This window comes from Lagenorhynchus albirostris, chromosome 20 (assembly GCF_949774975.1).
Source record: "Lagenorhynchus albirostris chromosome 20, mLagAlb1.1, whole genome shotgun sequence".
Classification (NCBI taxonomy): domain Eukaryota; kingdom Metazoa; phylum Chordata; class Mammalia; order Artiodactyla; family Delphinidae; genus Lagenorhynchus; species Lagenorhynchus albirostris.
The window spans coordinates 40,989,518-41,008,286 of record NC_083114.1 but is presented as its reverse complement, the minus strand read 5'-3'; the positions used below and the strand labels follow the sequence as shown (position 1 = coordinate 41,008,286).

Genomic DNA, 18,769 nt, shown 5'->3' with positions numbered 1-18,769 from the left:
CTCGTAGTCCTTCACAAATGCCTTCAGATACAGCGCGCTTTCACATGCAGATCACTTTCCTTCCGTCCATCCTACCACCCAATAAGTATTTGAAGTTGATTTTGTACCAGGCACTGCCACCCCTCTTCCGGGGAGACCTACAAACCAAGTACTTATATAAACAAAGATTTACATTATGCAGTTGACCCTTAAACTTTGCATGTGTGTTAGGAGGGCCGACCCTCTGGCAGCCAAAATATAACTTTACAGTCAGCCCTCCTGTATCCAGGGTACCGCATCCGCGGACCATGTAGTAGTGTAGCACGTATTTATGGAAAAAAAATTCCTGTATAAGTGGACCCGGCAGTTCAAACACGTGTTGTTCAGGGGTCTACTGTACTTGTGATGCTGTGTACGGTCCCCAGCCAAAGGCTTCCAAAAGGAAGTGACGTTTAATCCGAATTAAGTTGGGATTGTCCAGGAGAAGAGGGAGGGGAATACCATTCTGTGAAGAAAAAAATGCATATATGAAGACCCAGGAAGGGTAAAGAAAGAGCTGAGCAGATCTGAGGAACTAAAAGGTCAGGAAGCTGGAGGAGGGATGCACCGTGTGAGCCTGGACTGGCCATGGGGCGGGGTCTAGTGGGTGTGACCAGGGCTCTCATGTGATCTGTAAGCGGTAGCAGCAGCTGAACAGGATGGGAGTTATCTTCATTTTACATCCTGGGAAACTGAGGGCCAGAGATAGGAAGTGACTCTGCAAAGATCAGTGACCAGTAAGACAGCAGGTCTGGGACTAGAACCAGGAACTCTTAACTCTCAGATAAGTGTTTTTGCCACTATCCCCCAAGAGATGCAACTTTTCAGGCTGCTTACCAGCAGGGAGGGTTTGAGTGGGGCTGTGTGATGGCCAGGAGTGGTGGGCCCTCTGATAAAGACTGCACTTTCTAAAGGGATTCTGAGTCGTTTTGGAGGCAGGTGTAGATTTTTCCAGGTTGTCAGGCCTGAGTGCAGCTGCTTAGAGACAGGGAAGGGGTCAGAGGAGGGTTGCCAGAGCCTGGACTGAAAGAGAACATGGGAGTCCACTGAGCTTGCTCTGCCCCTCTGCCCCCTGCCCCCAGCTGCAGACTCAAGCTGCAGTGCCCCCTGCCTTGTTCCCAGCTCAGCAAGCAGCTAGTTCAGGAGGTGCAGCCCTGTTCCACCCAGTTCCTAATATCAGAAGGCTCTCAGCTTTTCCCAGAGAACAGCTCCTACACCTGCCCAGAGAGATGGGTCCTCATGGAGCTATAGCTTGTAGCCCCCCAGGCCTCTCTACACTCCCTCCAACACCCCCTTCCAAACACCTCTAGCTTCAGGTGAGATTTGTCAGACTCTCCTCCTCCCAGGACCTGTTTTACCAGCAATTTGGATCTTAGGGAACACATTGCTTGGGGGAATTGGGCTGCAGGTCCACCGTCAGGCTCAGGGTGCCTCTCTGTGGGGTCTGGATTCATCCAGAATGGCAGACGGATGCTGGCGGGGGCAGCAGGTTGGGGACACCATCCCGGGGGTTGGTAGCACATTCACAGCCTGAGCTCATGGGTGCTTGGCAAGAGTGTCACCGATTACTCCAGGTGTGTCACACTGTCTTTCTCGTCTTCCCCATCAAGCTCGGAACTCTTTGAGGACAATAGGGGGGCTGGTTGAAGAAATTAAGTTGCATCAATAGGATGAGATACCAAGCATTTGCTAAAAAAAATAGAAAAGTGAGGAAGATGTGTTGGTGCTGATTTGGAATGTTCTGCAAAGTGCTTTTTAAAAAGAGGTCAGGGAATTCCCTGGTGGTCCAGTGGTTAACACTCAGTGCTTTCTCTGCCGAGGGCCCAGGGTTCAATCCCTGGTCGGGGAACTAAGATCTCACAAGCCGCACGGCCAAAAAAAAAAAAAAAAAAAATTAAAAAAGATGTCAAATCAGGGGCTTCCCTGGTGGCGCAGTGGTTGATAATCTGCCTGCTAACGCAGGGAACATGGGTTCGAGCCCTGGTCTGGGAGGATCCCACATGCCGCGGAGCAACTGCGCCCGTGAGCCACAACTACTGAGCCTGCGCGTCTGGAGCCTGTGCTCCGCAACAAGAGGCCGCGATAGTGAGAGGCCCGCGCACCGCGATGAAGAGTGGTCCCCGCTTGCCACAACTAGAGAAAGCCCTCGCACAGAAACGAAGGCCCAACACAGCAAAAATAAATTAATTAATAAACTCCTACCCCCAACATCTTCTTTAAAAAAAAAAAAGAGATGTCAAATCACTGGGTAAAGTATGTCCCATTTGTGTGTGTGTCTGTGTGTGTGTGTTTAAGGCTATGTAAATAGTGCTCGCTTTGGATAAGGTCCTGGGACGCTGGAGCCAAAGACTTACTTTTATATTAGGGCCTTTTGTACTGTTTGATCCTTTTACCACGTGATACATTTTATTACTTTTTCTCTCCGCTCCTATCTCATCTCTTTCGTTCCTGCCAGCCTCCCCTCTGTCTGTGCACCCCAGAATCCCTCCAGATCCTTTGTCCCTCTGCCCTGCCAATCCAGTTGCCTGCCTGTCACAGCCCTGCTAGGATCCCACCCATCTTACCTGGGGGGAGGAATGAGTCCTTCCCTGTCTGGCCACCAGGGAGCAGCCTACGCCTTGCCTTGGGTAGGCTGGAGAGGGAAGGGCAGGCAAACAGGCTCAGATCTGAGGGGAGCTCCAATGCCCTTTCCACCAGGGCTCCTGGGTAGAAAGAGACACAGTCCTGCCCAGGTCCCCAGTGAGGGACAGGAAAGGAGGGGTGGCGGTTCAGAAGGTGGTGATGGAATTGTCCCTATCTTTATAATACTGAGCAGGCCCAAAGTCACCCTCTCCACATTGGTTCTAGGATGGGAAGCATTTGCTGGTTGGGGGCACAGATTCACTAAGCAGATGCCTGGGGTCCAGGGGTTCCACAGAAGGGTATCAGGGTAAAGGCCAAGACTCTTAAAAATAGGAGCAATGGAGCCATCCTGTTCCCCACCCCCACCCCAGGGCTCCTGGGAATTCCCACACCCTCCAGGGCTCAGTTCCCAGTTGGTCCCATCTTTAGCTGGCTGCGCTGGAGGCAGCCCAAGGCCCTAGATCCTGTAAGCTCAGCTTAGCCAGTGACCCACTGGCCCAGGTCTTCTCATCCAGGCTAGGGGGGAATTTCTTCCCGGGCAGGTCCTAGTCCTCCCTCCCCAGCCCCATTTTATTGATCTATACCAGAAAGTTTACCAGTTTAAAGTGTACAACTCAATAGTTTTTTAGTATGGCCACAGAGTTGTGCAACTGTCACCATAATCTAATTTTACATTTCATCATCCCCCAAAAGAAACCCTGCCCCCAACCCCATCCGGCAGCTGGTCCTAGGCAACCACCCATCTGCTTTCTGTCTCTACAGATATGCCCATTCTAGACGTTTCACATAAATGGAATTACACATTATGTGGCCTTGTGTCTGAGGTCCATTCTTGTTGTGGCGTGTATCAGTACGTCCTTCCTTTTTATTGTGGAATACCCATGGTATGGATATACTGCCTTTGTTTACCCATTCATCAGCTGATCAACATTTGGGTTGTTTTCATTTAGGGCTATTATGAATAATGCCACTACGAACACTTGTGCACAAGTTTGTGTGCACATTTTTTCATTTTTCTTGAGTAGATATCTAGAAGTCAAATTGCTGGGTCCTAAGTTAATCCTACGTTTAACATTTTGAGAAACTGCCAGGCTGCTTTCCAAAGCTGCAGCACCATTTTACATTCCCACCCAGCAGTGGATGGGGGTTCCGGTTTCTCCACATCCTTGTCAACACTTGTAATCTTTTTTTTTTTTTTTTTTGATTTATCTTTGGCTGCGTTGGGTCTTCGTTGCTGTGCACGGGTTGTGGTGCATGGGCTTCTCATTGTGGTGGCTTCTCTTGTTGAGGAGCACGGGCTCTAGGTGTGCGGGCTTCAGTAGCTGTTGCACACAGGCTCAGTAGTTGTGCCTCGTGGGCTCTAGAGCGCAGGCTCAGTAGTTGTGGTGCATGGGCTTAGTTGCTCTGTGGCATGTGGGATCTTCCCGGACCAGGGCTCAAACCCATGTCCCCTGCATTGGCAGGTGGATTCTTAACCACTGCACCACCAGGGAAGTCCCTACACTTGTAATTGTCTTTTTAAAATGATTGCCTCCTTAGTGGGTGTGATGTGGTGTCTCCTCGTGGTTTTGATCTGCATTTTCCTAATGACTAATGATGCTGTGTACCTTTTCATGGACTTATTGGCTATTCGTGTTTTCTTTGGAGAAATGCCTGTTCAAATCCTTTGTCCTTTTAAAAATTGAGCTATTTGTCTTCATTACTGAGTTGTAAAAGTTCTGTATATATTCCAGATACAAGTTCCTTATTAGATACATACTTTGAAAATATTTTCTTCCAGTGTGAGGAGTGTCCTGATCCTGTCCTTCGAAGCACAAAAGTTTTTAATTTTGCTAAAACCCAACTTATCTTTTATCTTCTTTTTTATCACTCATGCTTCTGACGTCATATCTAAAAACCACTGCCTAACCCAGGGTCAGGAAGATGTACTCCTATGATTTCCTCTAGGACTTCTCTTATGTTTAGGTCTACGATCCATTTTGAGTTAATTTTTGTATATAGCGGATAGCAGTCCATATTTGTTTGTTTCCATGTGGGTACCCGGTTGTACTAACACCATCTGTTGAAGACTGTTTTTTCCCCAGTGAATTATCTTGGCCCCTGTGTGGAAAATCAGTCAACTATACATGTTAGGGTTTGTTTCTGAACTCTCAATTCTAGTCCATTGATTCCTAGTTATCTGAGTCAGTAACAGAGAAGAGGTTAAAAGGGCTCATTTACCTGAATGTCCACCCTCAGCTTTTTGAGGAGTGGATGCTGGGTGTTGTACCCAGGGCTGCTCCAGGGTAGGTGGCCTGTCAGGGAGGAGAGGGTTTGAGGAGCATGGAATGAACAGGGTGTTCCTGCTCCTCCTGGAGCAGCAGTTGGTAGCCTGCTGTTCACATTCCTGGGCAGCCCCTGCCCTGGAGGCCCCAAGAGGGAGGAATGGAGAGGGAGGGCTGAGAAAGAATGTGGTCACCTTACATGGCAGTGAGGAGGGGGAAGGCGCCCGCCCTGGCCCACCCCGCCTGCCAGGACAGCCCGTTGAGCTCTTGGGCTGCCTGCCTCAGCACCTCGAATTTTCCAGCTGCCCTCAGGAACCAACCCTACGCTGAGCCTCCGCCTACACCAAGGCCAAAGGCAATCAGGGCTCAAAATAGCCAGGCTGCTGAGCCTTGGAGAGCACGCTCACAGAAGAGGGAGAGGAGGGTGGGCAGACGGCCAGGTCCCTGCTTGCCCTGGCTGTTTGCGTGTGGTGCAGAAAGCAGGACGGAGATGGGTCCCCAAGTCCCCTCCCCCACATGGGTAGTGTCTGAAAAGCTGCCTTGGCTCAGGGAGTGGGGCTCAGGGAGTGGGAAAGCCCTTGGGAAACCTGAGATAAGGTGAGAATTTCACAAACTAACTGCCTGGCCAGGGCCACTGCAACTGCGGTCTTTGATCAGAGGAAAAAGCAGAAATGCTGGCAGAGGGAAGTGGCAGGTGTAAGGATACTAGGTGGGCTCAGGAGGGCTGAGCCTTGGGTGACGCAGGGGCTAGGGGCTGTAGGCACGCAGACAAGCAGCCTCCCTGACAGAGTCAAACACACTTTATTCCGCACAGGAATGTCTGAACAGAAGGGCCTCGGGCAGGGTTCCTGATAAAGAACTCTGCTTCAAACCCCCGCCGTAAACAGAGCAAAGATCATCATGTAAACCACAGGGACCAGACGGAAGGGGGCTCTGCACAAGGGCTGGGTCGGGTCACACTGGCTACTGCGCGGTGAAGCTGGGGCGGGCGGCCCAGCCTGGGAGAGTCCCGTGAGCAGCGCTAAGCAGCTCCCAGACAAGCAGGGAGTAGGGGTGGGGTGGGAAGGGGCCGACCAATTGAGGGGGGTCCTCTCGCCCACTGAAGGCACGGGGATCGATTTAGCTGAGGCAGCCAGGGCTGCTGTGCCAACGCATGATTAAAAGCCGCCAAGATCCACGTCCTGGCGTGGGGGCGACAGGGGCGGTGGCCCTTTGGGGGCGCTCCCCACCAGCCCTGACAGGGCAGGGCCACGCAGCTCTCACAACTGCACGCACTGGTGGCCCTGCCAGCTGCCTCCAATCAGCAAATGGTAAATGACATTGACTTTCCCTGCCCAGGACCCACTTGCTCCACTTGGGGTCGGTGTGGAAGTGGGGAGGGGCGCCGGTGGGCAGAGCAAGGCAGGTCTGCAGGCAGAACCAGCCCTGATGACTACAGTTCCGCACTCAAGACTCGTGATTGGGGGTGGGGAAAGGTCTCCGGGTCTGCACCAGGAAAGAGCATGGACTTGGACCCTCTGCCCCGAGGGCGTGCTTGCGGCCCACTCATGGCCTGAGAAGCAGCCACCGGAGGAGCCAGCCAGGACCTCTGCTTTGGGTCCACCCTGCTGTGTGTTATGCTGGGTGCTAAAGGGGCATCCTGGGAAGGGGGAGGAAAGGGTGTGAGTTTAGGGTGGGGGTCAGGAGGGTGGTGCAGGGTGCCCAGGGGCCCTTGGCGCTGCCAGGGAGCAGCCACGCACGCTGGCACAGCTGGGCCCAGCCGAATTCCTGACTAACGGGCGCGCTGAAGACCCGAGGGGATGGGCAGAGGACAGAAACACCACCTTCCTGGACCCACCCCTGCTAACCCAAGAGTGGCGAGTGTTCAAGAGCACCCCATCCCCAACCAGGAAGGAGAGTGGCAGGAGCAGGGGCTCAAAGTCTGGGTGCAGACAGCGAAGGCGCTCCCTCCTAGCGCTCTGGGCTCCTGTGTAAATGCACAAACGGCTTCACCACCAGGGGGCAGAGGAAGGGCTGGACAGAGGCTGGAAGGGCAAGGAGGGTGCCCAGTGGGAGTGGGTTTGAGTGACCGCTCGGGCCCGCTTCTCTCCAGAAAAATCACTGCACTACAACACACAAAGCTGGAGGTGGCGGGGGACCCAGGAAGGGCTGGGTCTATCTAAATGACTCACAGGTGGCTGGGGGAAGGGTGGCAGGGATGACTCAGATGCCCTGATACCCAGGGATCACAACCAACGGCAAGCGGAGCACAGCTAATCACTGTGGAGGGAGTGGGGAGGGCAGAGGGCGCACAGCCCCCCTGAGGGGCTTATTCGTCAAGCTTCCCTTCTCGGATGTGCTCGAAGGAGAAGGGTAGGAACTTGAAACCCGTCCCGCTGTAGAATTTATTCTGGAATTCCACCCTGGAGAAAGAGAAGAGGAGACTCATCATTCCACAGAAACCTTTTGGGACTCCACAGTTGGGCCAGAAAGATGACCCAACCCCAAGCTCCCCGAGCCTCCTGCCGCCCACAAAGCCCAGACCTTGGCCTGCTCATGGCACACACAACCCTAATCCTAACACAACCTCCTACTCGTGACGCCCAGGGCCTGCCCTCGGCAAGAGTGCACACCAGTGCGCTTGGTTTGGCTTCCGTTCCTGCTCCGTCCTGCTCAGCGGAGAGTGTGTTTATGCAAAACTCTCTGCAGAGGGCCATGTGCAAAAAACGTTCAGCTGGCCTGAGCCTCTAACGATGAAAAAGAGTCCCCCCAACACCCCCTTCCTGGCAGGGCCCACAGCGGACCTCCAAGGGAAGCTTGTGAGTAGCCACCAGCTCAGCGCAAGGAACCCTGGCAGGCGCCACTGTTTTCTTGTTTATTTCTCTTCTTGGGGGAGGAAGGAGAAGGGAGGGTTGCTAGTGAATGGTGGAGGCTTTCGACTTAGGGGAGGAAATTCCCAGGAAAGGGGGAAGTTAGGAGGGGAAGTCTTCTCAAAGCAACGGCAAAAACATCCTCCAACTACAAAAGCATCTAAGAAAGAATTCTTCTCTTGGGGACTGAAAGGAAAAACAGCTCTAGCTCCCTTCCCCGGCAGCCCAGCATCCATCCCCGATGGTCTCCCTGGGCCCTTCAAACTCTGAGGGGGCAGGAAGGAGCACACGCCTGTATGCAGAGCCAGGCTGCGACTTCGCCCTGGATGTCTGCCCAGCAACCAAATCACCACCAAATATGGGCAGAAAAATGCATGATTCAGAGGATAAGAAAGCCAAGGAGAGCTGCCCTGAGGAATAGTTTCCACTCAGTGCTGTGTGACTCTGGGGGCCCCAGATCCCTGGGGCAGGCCGCAGGCAGCGGTTTGACTGTGACTGCACAGCAGGGCGCCAAGACGCTCTCCACCTTCATGCCCCTCACTCAGCCTTCAGCCAGGGCGGCCTCCCTCCGAGATAAGGGAGGAATCAGTGAAAAGGGAGTGGGAAGAGGACTGTCTGCTGGTAGCCCCGAGATGTCCTCAGAGGCCCCTTCAGCCCTGGGGCGCTGGCTGAGGAGCTGACTGCAGAGCGGCCAGCTCCACCCGCTGGGGAGAAGAGGGGAACAGAATTTTCTGTGCGGGCGTAAGAACAGGCAGCCTTCTCCCCGACCCTACATTCTGGGGGCCACACCAAGGCCCCCAAAGCCTCCCGGCCCCTGGAGGATTCCCGTCAGTGTCTCGGCCAAGCCTCCCTCAGAGTAAATGCGATCCAGGAGAGGGTATTTCAAACTGCAGTCAGTCACAGGACTCAGCCCTGAGCCCCAACACCTGGAGAAGAGGGCCCAGCTCCTGAGGCCTCCTCTGGGGGAATGCGGTGGGGATGGGGGCAGGTTCCTGCTTCCTGCCCACTGCTGTGACGACTGAATCCTCCACGCTGGGTACGCTGTGTCTGCACACGGCAATGGTATTTCACTCTGCTCAACAGCGTACAGCCAGACGGTGGGCAACTCACCTTGGGGTCTGTGAGGTATCTGGAACTCTGACCTCTGGCTGGCTCATCACACAAACAATTCTAACTCCAGACTGGGTGAATGGAGAAGGTGCAGACGTTCTCAGACGCCTGAGGGACCACCACCCTTCTCTTGGCATCACCCTGCCTGCCTCATCTACATCAGGGGACACACGCCTGGGACGGGGGCACATAAGTTCTGCTGTGTGAGCAGATGGGCGGTCCCTCGGACACACCACCTGACACCACCTTGCCCACCAGCTGCTGCTCGAGGTGACTTAGGGTGGCCCCCACCAGGGACATCTTGGGTATCTCAGCGTCAGCCTGACTTCGCCTCCCTTCTCAGCCGTGCTCACCCCACCCTCCCGGCGCAAAGTTGGAAAGCAGTTTCCCTGTTGGTCTCCCCGCCCTCTCCTCCCTCCCAGCCGGGAGCTGGGTGCTTCCTGAGAAAGGATAAACACGAAGTTCTCTGGGCCGGGGCACAGCGGGGCCCCACTGGCTGCCCTGCAAGTTCTTCCTTCTTGAGGGGCTCTGCTCGGGGCACCTCCATGGACCCCGCCACGCCCCAGGCCACTAAAACGCATCTCAGGATTCAGCAAATGTGAGGAGAGCCTCAGGCAGTCAGAGGGGGTTCTCTGTCACCCCCGCCAGCTCCCGCACCTGGAAAAGGCAACCCAGTGGCCCGGAAGGACTAACTGGGAGTCCAGAGAGAGAGTGCTCCTGCCCCACGACAGAAACCACGTCTTCTCAAGTGAATGAAGGGGAAAGCCTGGGCCTCCTCCCTTGCCTGTGGGGATGTGACCGAGGGGAGGCAGTTCTAGAAAGATGGTTCTGTCCCTCTCCAAGCAGTGCCGGGGCCATGAGGTCACACTTCAGGTGTTCTCGTTCTCCTGGGCAGCCACCCCGCGGGGTCCTGCTGTGGTGCCACTGAATTCCTTACAACAAACTGGTCCCCAAATCTGTCCCTTTAGCCCCCAGTCTGTGAGTGTTCATGTGGAATCCGTTAGCTAGGAAGGGATGAGGTTGCTGTGAAGGCGGGCCATGGGGCGACGGTCTTTCTGCTAATAGCAGTCCGGTGTCCACAGTGAAAACCACAAATCATACCCCTGCCTTTGCCTTTTCTGAGGAAGAAAAGACATCTCATTATGGTAGCCAAGAAGACCAAGCACAATACACACAGCTGGTGGGAGGAAAAGAGACAGACGTAACTCGGGAGGAGACAGAATTAGCAGGCGGGTGCGTGAACCCGCTCACTGCTGTTTCCAGATGTCACCTGCCTCCTCATGACCCTACATGAACCTCAGACCTGTGGTTTATCCTTGCTTTCAAATCACAGGTTATTCTTCTTGTCCCCACCAAAGAGACCCAGAACTTGTGTAATGGGGCAGCCCTTGCATCAGAATCAAGAAACCCCAGCTGAACACCAGGGGTAAAGTGACAGGTATGAAGATGCCCAGGCTGGACGCCAGGAAAAATTGCAGCAATGTCCCTGCAGCCATCTTCAGTGGGCCCAGCTGTTCCCACCCCCCAAGAGGACGGCCTCAACTCGGAATTCCTGCAGTCCTGCTGGACTAAGACCCAGGAATCCTCGAGGCATGTCCACACTAGGCCAGGAGGGGGTGCATGAGCACCAATTTCATTCACTCCTTTCTGGTGGTGGGGGAGATGCTCCAAACAGGCCCCCAGTGATGGGATTCTGAAAGTTGCACAAAGGAGTTTTCACTGTTTTTTCTCTTCTACCCAATATTTCCACTACCAAACAACAGCAACCACCCACCACCCTGCAAGTACAATATGTCTGACCAGACTACTCCTTGCAAACTGCATCTGCGAGGCATTCAAGCGGTATCATGTGCATCCCCCTGGGGTCTCCCTTCTCTCTAACGGACTGGAAGCAGATCTTTACAGGGGCCACAGCCCTCTCCGCAGGGCAGCCGCGTCTGCAACTGAACACAGGTTTACGGTGTGCCAGGGCACCGTGGCAGTCACTTGGTCTGTGCATTATTTCCTACTTAATCACAGCAACCCTGTCACGTGGACATTATCCTCTCTTTTCACATGAGAGCAAGTGAGGTTCAGAGAGGTAAGTGCTTTCCTCAGGGTCACCCAGCCAGCACCGGCAGAGCTGGAATTTAAACTCGGGTCACCCGATTCTGAAGCCTGCTCTCTCGCCACTTGTCACTTCCTTGGGCTCGTGCATGAGGACGTGGGAAGACACCTTCACTCGAAGGCCGCAGGTGAGCCTGAGGAAGAAGTAATCCTGCAGGCAGCAAAGCATGACCTCCCAACCGCCTCAGCTCATTCTGGACAACAGGCCTGAGCCCAGGCGGCCCCCCGTGCTCCGTGGTGCCTGGCTCACTGCTCTCACAGGTCTGTTCCAGCTCCTTGGCTGCTCCCACCCACGCAGGGAGGATGCAACAGGCTCCCTACTTGGGCTGGAGTCAAGGTGGCGCGGTAACTGTTCCCTCAAGCCCAGGGCTCAGGAGGCGGGGAAGGGAATAGGAAAGGAAGCCAAGAGGGCAAGAAAAAGTGAGTCACCCCAGGGCGGCAGCACAGACGTCCCCTCGCACCGAGTGGTAGGAAGTGTGCTGGCGCGAGCGTGCGCTGATAAGCTGAGAGCCGGTAGCGGTAGCGTGGCCAGCCTCCTGGCTCCCAGTAAACAACAGCTGGGCGGGGAGGGGACGGGAGGCAGGAGGAGAGGGCCAGGCCTGAGAAAGCACTGTGTACTGACGCAGCAGGACGGACTCTTCTAAAGGAGCTTTTGAGGGAAGAGTAAGTCCCGGCCACGGCTCACCCTTACATACCTCATGTTCCCCTCTGTAATTTAGAACAACAAACGGCGGAATCTTTGAGCAGGCTCAGCTGTAACCAAGCCAGGAGAAAAATCAAAGATAAAGGGAGTGGGGAAGAGGTTTCTCAGGTTCAGATTTTGGTTTTCTTCAGGTTTCCAGAAGTGATGGAGAGAAGACAGTCACGGCCCTCTTCTGACCTTGAGGTCATTAACGCCACAGATCATCTCGTCTAGGGAGTCCTACGGTAGGGTCAGTGAGTTTGTGAGCCCCTAAACTGGTAAAACTGTGTGTGCACACATTGAGGGGGGTGTTTCTCTGAGGAGAGGGTCTAGAGCTTCCAGAGCCACTGGACCACAAAAGACAGGGAGAATCATAATGTGAAGGGGGAAATGGAGACGCGAAGATGTAGGGTTTGAGGTAGGGTAGCCAGATAAAGTATGGGATGCCCAGTTTTTAGTATAAGTATGTCCCATGGACATTCGGGAAATACAGTAAAAAAATATTCCCTGTTTATCTGAAATCCAAATGTAACTGAGTGCTCTGTAATTTTATTTGCTAAACCTGGCAACCTTACTTTGAGGTCATGGAGTCACAGTCCAGACCAGACCCCAGATCTCCCACTCCCTGGGACTGAGCTATCTCCATGCAGAGCCATTAAGAGCCAAAAACGACATTAAAGAAAACTAACAAATCCAAAACCTGCCCTTCAGAAGAAGCTGCTTCCGTGTACTGAGCTAGCGTGCTATGGAGTCAAGAATCCTCCTACTCCCACAAAGCTGCCAGGGGTCCTACCCAAAGACACCGGCACGATGACAGAATAAGGGGGACGAAATGAGGGCACAGTGTGCTCTAGCACTTTCCTGGACGTAGAATCTATTCCAGAGCTGCTTTCATTGCTCTGAAGACAGGAGAGAGTTATATGCCAGTGCGGAAAACCCTCCAAGCAAACAAAAACCCCAGCAGACCTTTTAAGCCATAATCAAGAGCACTGAAGAAGGCTGACGACAGGGAGCGCAACTGTGGCAACACCCACCAGAGAACCCTCCCTGGCAGCTGTGGAAGTGAGCTGTGCTCTTCTGTGCACATTTCCTGAGGCTCACTACCAAGTACGTCCTCGGGTATGAGGATGTGAAAGATACTTCCTAGTGTCTCTGCATTCTGGACAGGAGTAAAACTGCCCTCGGTGCAGCTAAGGACACGTCCCCACCCTCGGCCCCGCGCTGCCCCTCACCAGTGTAACCGCAGTGCGTGGAGGAAGGCTGAGAGGCCCTCCATGATCAGGAGGATGGCCACAGTCAGGGTGGCGAAGGCGGCGAAGATGAAGAACAGCGCCAAACTTCCCGCCAAGCTCTTCACGCTTAGGCCGATGTGGATCACCATGGTCCAAAGCACCTCAGACAGCTCTGCGGAACGGGGAGAGACATGACATCCGGTTCAGCTGGGCCAGGGGTGCTGCAGGCCTTGCGTTTTGCTCTGCCATCCCTCAATCGCAGTCTTCCTTGCCCCCGGCTTTCTGCGACCTTACCAGCTAACCTGGCAAAAGCACTGATCCTCCCACCTGTACATCATTCTCTGGATTCAGGAGTCAATAATTCCAGAGGCTTTACATAATTTCCACTCTCTTTAAGCCCCCACCTGAGGGAGTGCCCGGAGAAGGGGAGAAACATGGTTTTTGACCTGAGAGAAATACACTCACGTGCATGAGCGAGGCTGAGGGCCCAGAGCCGCAGGTAGGAGGCGGTGTTGGAGATGCAGCCCAGGCAGTACTCAATGGTGTGGATGGCCTGGTGGACCATGGTGTCCCCAAAATCAAACTGTCACGGGAGGAAACCAGAGAGAAGATATAAGGCTGGGAGGGGCGTGTGCAGGGCTCTGAGCGCTGGCACGAACGGCTTCATGGGCCTGGAGCCCCCGGTGCTGAACTCCTGGTGGGGATTTCAGCCGTGCCGTCCCCAGAAATCCTGCCTGGCTGAGCCCCCGACTGGGACACCCCATGCCCCTCAATACATCACATTTTAATGAACTACATCTTAATGAGACTCTTCTCAACACATCTGCTTTTTCTCCCCACTAGGCTGTCAGCTCCGGAGTGGCTGCCTGTCGAGGTAAGAGCGGTCTGGGAGCACCTGCTCTGGCTGACCTCCACCTCACGGTGCCTGAGAGCGGAGCACCCTCCTCTGAATGAGCCAGGAGGGCAGGAAGGGCTCTTCCCCGGGTCGTACGTCAGGGGACAGGCCACCAGGCTGGAAACCGCCTGGAGACTACATCTCTGCAGCCACTTCTTATTTTCACAACACACTGGCGGCAAGATAACCTCCTTTTACTTTTGAGACTTCTGAAAAGATCACACAGGGACGTTTTAGCAAAAGTTTTACAAATTCCTACTTGGACACATGATGAAGACTAAACAGAACGTGTATTGTTGCTTCTGTTTTCCTCACGCTCCCTTTCTTCCAGTTTTTGTCTCAACATCAGAAATTATCTGCAACGTAAAGCAGAGGGGCTGGAGCGAGCTTCCGGGAGCTCCCTGTTAGGGCTGCTCCAAGCCAGGCTGCTAGAGAAGCCGCAGGCACGCTTCCGGGCCTCACTCTCCTGGGTGGGGCCACAGCCACTGAAGGCCAGGAGGTGGGCCATTCCCCTCCCTGGGGCCTCCCCGCCCCTCCCCACATGGTCCAGACCAGACTCCAGGAGCACAGGGCCACTGCCCAGTGGGCCTCCCCAGCTTGCCCTGCCCACAGGTCAGAGTCTATTTTTCACCAGTTTCTTTGCAGACTCACATGACTTCATCCCCAAAAGATACCAGAAAGAACTGTCTTGAGAAATCACATGGGGCCAGGAGAGGAGGGCTGGCTGGTAAGGCGCTAAGGGCCCAGGCCTCACAGGCATGGCCAGTGGGGAGAGGGGCCAGCTCCAACTCGCCATCTCTGGGCTTCTGCCTCATTTTCCCTCACCTTTGACTATCTACACCCAGAGTACTTCTGGGCTTTTCTTCTGAAACAGGCTCTTCCAAGTCTCCTAGTTACCCTGAAAACTAGGGTAATCACAGTCACCAGAACCTCAACGTGCCGTTAAGAGCTCTTTGCCACCACTGCTCGCCGTCGCACCAAAGCCCACGTTCTGAGGAAGGACAGGCCCCCAGCTCCAAGGAGCGCAGGGCTTTAACTAAGAGCTCTGAGAAAGAAGCGAGTGCGGGGCTCCCTCAGAACCAGCCCCTTGCAGCATTTTTATTCCACCTTGAGTTTCTCCCATGAACAGCTTCCCTTCCAGGCACTGCTCTAGCTTTTTCCTCTCCTCCATTCCCAACTTCCTGCTTTGCAACCTTGGGTAAGTTTTCTTATCTACGTAGTGGGGGGAGATATTAAGTGGGGTGAGAATTAAGCGAGAAACCCAGGCAAGCGCTTAGAGGTCTGTCACTGCCCCATGTGAGTCCGCTACGACTGACCCGGAACCACCGCAGACGCCCCGTCTAACTCTCTACCACCTCCCCGCTGCCGCACCGCGCCTGCCCCTCACCAACTGCGCCCTCTCGGCTCCGCACGCCTCCGCGCACTCCCCTTACCTCCCAGCCGGGAGGTCTCACAGACACCCTGTGACCTGAGCCTCTGCGGTGTCCGCCACTACCGCCCTGTCCTGGTCCCTGTTGAGAAGGCTCACCTCCTCTTGGTTCTCCTCCTACCTCTGGATGCTCCTTCTCAGCCTCCTTCTTGGTTCCTCCTTAAGTGCTGGAGTTCCTGCCTCAGCCCTTAACGTCTCTCCTGTAGCACTGCCACGCAGGCCTTCAGTGGCCACGCCGGGAGGGGCTTACAAATGGACACCTCTATTTCCGTGTTGCCCGTTTCCAACCAGCTGTGCCACATCTCCTCCTGCTGCAGCACAGGTGCTTCAAACTCGACGCCACCCAAACTAAACTCATCGATTGCTCTCCTCTGACCCACCAAGACCTACTTCTACTCCTCGTCCCATGTCTAACAGGGGGTCACTACTAGTGCCCCAGGCACCCAAACCTGGAAGTCGAGCCTGACGTTTCACTCACTCGCACTGCCTACATTCATGAAGGCGCTGGGGCCTGCAGCTTTTACTTCCTTCAGCTCATACTGGTCCCTTCCTTTCCAACTCCCACTGCAAATGCCTTCAGGCCTCCCAGTTCTTTCCCGACTCCTCTCAGACTGTGCCCCTCCCCCACCCAATACACCCTCTACCCGCCACTAGGGTATTTCAGCAATGGCATGCGCTGTGTCACTTCCAGCTTCACTGCCCTCTGACGCTCCTTCTTACCCAAACACTCTACTACGGCTGGTGTCCGCCAACCTCTAGCCTCACTTCTCACCAGTCCCTCAACTCCTGACTCCGAGCTCCAGCCAAGCTGAATACTTGTTTATCCCCGAAATGTGTCTTGATGACGCAGCCTCTGTGTCTTTATGATAACTATACACACTGATGCATCCGCATTCCCTCCCTCTCTCCCTCCAGAGACGCCGGCTTGACCAAGCTAACCTCAGCAATAATCTCCTTAGGGAGGCCCTTCCAGGCCTCCTCTTCCCTTCCCCCACCCCAGTGTTTGTCAGGTGCCCTCTTCCTGTGCTCCCACAGCATCCTGGGCACACCTTGATCACAGACTGTGTCCTAAATTTGGGAGTTCCTTGAAGGCAAGGACTTGTTTTTCTTCTCTCAGTTCCTGCAGCTCTAAACAGAGTGCTTGGCACATGGAGGGTGAATGAATGGATGGCTTGGATGAATGTACCTAGAGAGATGACACAGTGGGGAGAGGTCCCACTGACCCCTGCTGAGTGGTTACGGCCTTCAAAAATTTCCCAGACAACTGACGAGCCTGGCTCTGGTTTGCAGCTGGACTGTTGATGCCCCAGGGAGAGGGACGGCTGCTTCCACCTGTGACGTATTTAGGTAACTGAGACAGCTATCTAAACCTGGCTGTAGAGAACTAGACTGTGTATGTACCTAACGATGATAAAATGTCCTCACTACTTAGGACGCTGTGGGAAACTGAACCTCTGATGGAGCTGGGGGGCCAGAGACTGGGGAGGTTGAATTCCAGTCCATCTTGTTTGGATGTCAACTCCCCTGGGACGTGGCTACACGTGAGGACTATGCTGACAGGGACCTTCCAGGTGGCTCAGCCTGTGGCTCTGCACAGATGAGTGGTCCAGAGGAACGCAGAAGCTCCCAGATGCCAGCAAAGGAGCCTCTCCGGCCTTCTGGAAGACTGACAACTGTCTGCTTTCACACAGAACAGCAAAGGTTTTTCCCATTCACATCCCACTGCCCCCTTAGAGAGGACCAGGAAAGCCAGGAAAGGGAAAGGTTCACAGGTCTGGGTATTTTAGAGAGAAATTTGGGGGGAAGATGCAAACAGTGCAGCAAGGCCTATTTTAAAAACCCAATTCAAAACGTGTATATTGCTAAATGAACTACTGCTGAGCTAGAAGGCCTTCTTCTCTGGCTGTGGCCAGAATATTTAGCCAACTTTCTTTCTACTCTCTGTTGTCCTCTATGTGTGACTGGTATAACATGAACTCCTTTCACACAGATGGATTGTTTTTTCTGGGATGCATCTGAGAGGCAAAGCCTCCTTTTGAAAACTGTCTACCTCCCAACTGGGTCACGTGGAGGTAAAGCTGACCCCAAGCGAACGTCCAGCATTCTCACTCCAAGCATCATCAAGCCGATGAGGGCAGCAGGAAGAGGTTGGCTGCATCTCAGACAGGGAGGAAGGGCGAGCTTTCCCATAAGCACTCAGAGGAGCAGGGAGGAAACAGTTATTCCCGGGGCAGAGCGACCATACATAACAACACAGGAGAGGAAGGCAGGGGCCAATGGGATTTAACTCCCAAGGGGAGTCACTTCAAGAATGCCAGTGCAGACATTACTTGTAGCTCCTTTAAAGCCATTCTCAAGGCATTAGATCAGCAAAGTCAATGAAACAAAGACAGAGGTGACTGACGTGAGATGCAGTTAATGGAGATGAGCTTTTTCAGAACACGGGTTCACAAACTGGTTAGAAATGGCCAGTGAGATGCAGAATACATGGGTGTCATGTGTGGCCCCAGGATGCAGCAGGGACAGCAGAGTGATCACAAGGACGGGAAGAGAAGCCCCAGATAAACATGAAGCTAAAGCCAGCTTGTTTCTTACCACTTCATCCTCGGTAGGCTTGAAAACACAAATTTACACTTAGTGGGAAGCCATGCCACACACAAGGTCACAAGTCATGAGCACAAGGCTACTGATTGCTTCTTGGGGGCGGGGGCGTGGGGACTGTGAATGTTAAATGGTCTGACATTGGAGGCAAGCCTCCTCAGCACAAACGGAGAGCAAAGTCAGCAGGACCAAGAGTGTTGGTACTTAATTTTTAAAAGGCATCTCAAGCCTTGCAATTTATTTTTAAAGTCATACACATAGCAGACGCGGTCAGTCAGACTGCAAAGTCCAGTCCCCTGGGTCCTCAACTCCTTTTCTATTTGTTTTAAAAAGAATATACTGAATAGATGAGGTTCAAAAGTTCAGCTCAGAGGCTTTGTGGTACGAACGGTCAGGCAAGGAGATTGGATTTTAAAAAATCCAATGGTGGTTTAAGGAAAAGTCTAGCTTGGCTAAACTAGACTAAACTTGGCTAAAAAGTAGACAAGACATTTTTAAAAGGCTCAATAAAATGTCTGCAACAAGAGCACATTAGTGGAACAGGAATTCAAAAGTCCCACTGATTAAAGTTCCAACGGGAACCATTCTGGGGAGGGGCAAGGGATGAAGGAGCCGCCGTAAGTGGCCTGGGTTTCTGGCAGTAAGAGCTGGGGCGCTGGGGCTGGCTCTGCCTCGGCCCCGAGGGGAGCAGTCAATAACTGAAATCTGCGTGCAGGGTACTGTGGGCCGCCTGGAACTCAGGAAGCCGGGCAACAGAACACAAATGCTGCGGGCTCTGCAGGCAACACCTGGCGTTCAGAGCAGGGGCCACTGGAAAAAGCTGTAGCGCCCTAAGAGGTCCAGAAAGCAAGCCGATCCTCAGTATTAGTCTTTTCATTGTTCCAAGGAGCGGACAGGAGTGAGGCCACTTAGGGACACAAGACTAGGGCTGACCCGAGGTGGGAGGAGAGGAAGCCCGCAC

At 53.8% G+C, this 18,769-nt stretch overlaps 1 protein-coding gene across 5 annotated transcripts in view; it reads right to left on the bottom strand.

Annotated features, from left to right (window-relative positions):
• Positions 1-373: 373 nt before the first annotated feature.
• The window catches only part of ATP6V0A1 (ATPase H+ transporting V0 subunit a1), a 60,920-nt gene continuing 42,524 nt past the window's right edge, over positions 374-18,769 (bottom strand). For 3 of the 5 annotated variants that reach the window (XM_060136141.1, XM_060136143.1, XM_060136145.1), the window contains 3 exons: positions 13,349-13,466; positions 12,884-13,055; positions 6,834-7,306 (listed from right to left, as the gene is read on the bottom strand). In XM_060136141.1, the coding sequence (XP_059992124.1) occupies positions 7,213-7,306; positions 12,884-13,055; positions 13,349-13,466 (384 nt within the window). In that variant the 3' untranslated portion in view covers positions 6,834-7,212. Of the gene's footprint in view, positions 485-6,833; positions 7,307-8,863; positions 9,982-12,883; positions 13,056-13,348; positions 13,467-18,769 lie in introns of those variants that run through there. The other 2 variants (XR_009537822.1, XM_060136144.1) reach the window with 2 other exon arrangements.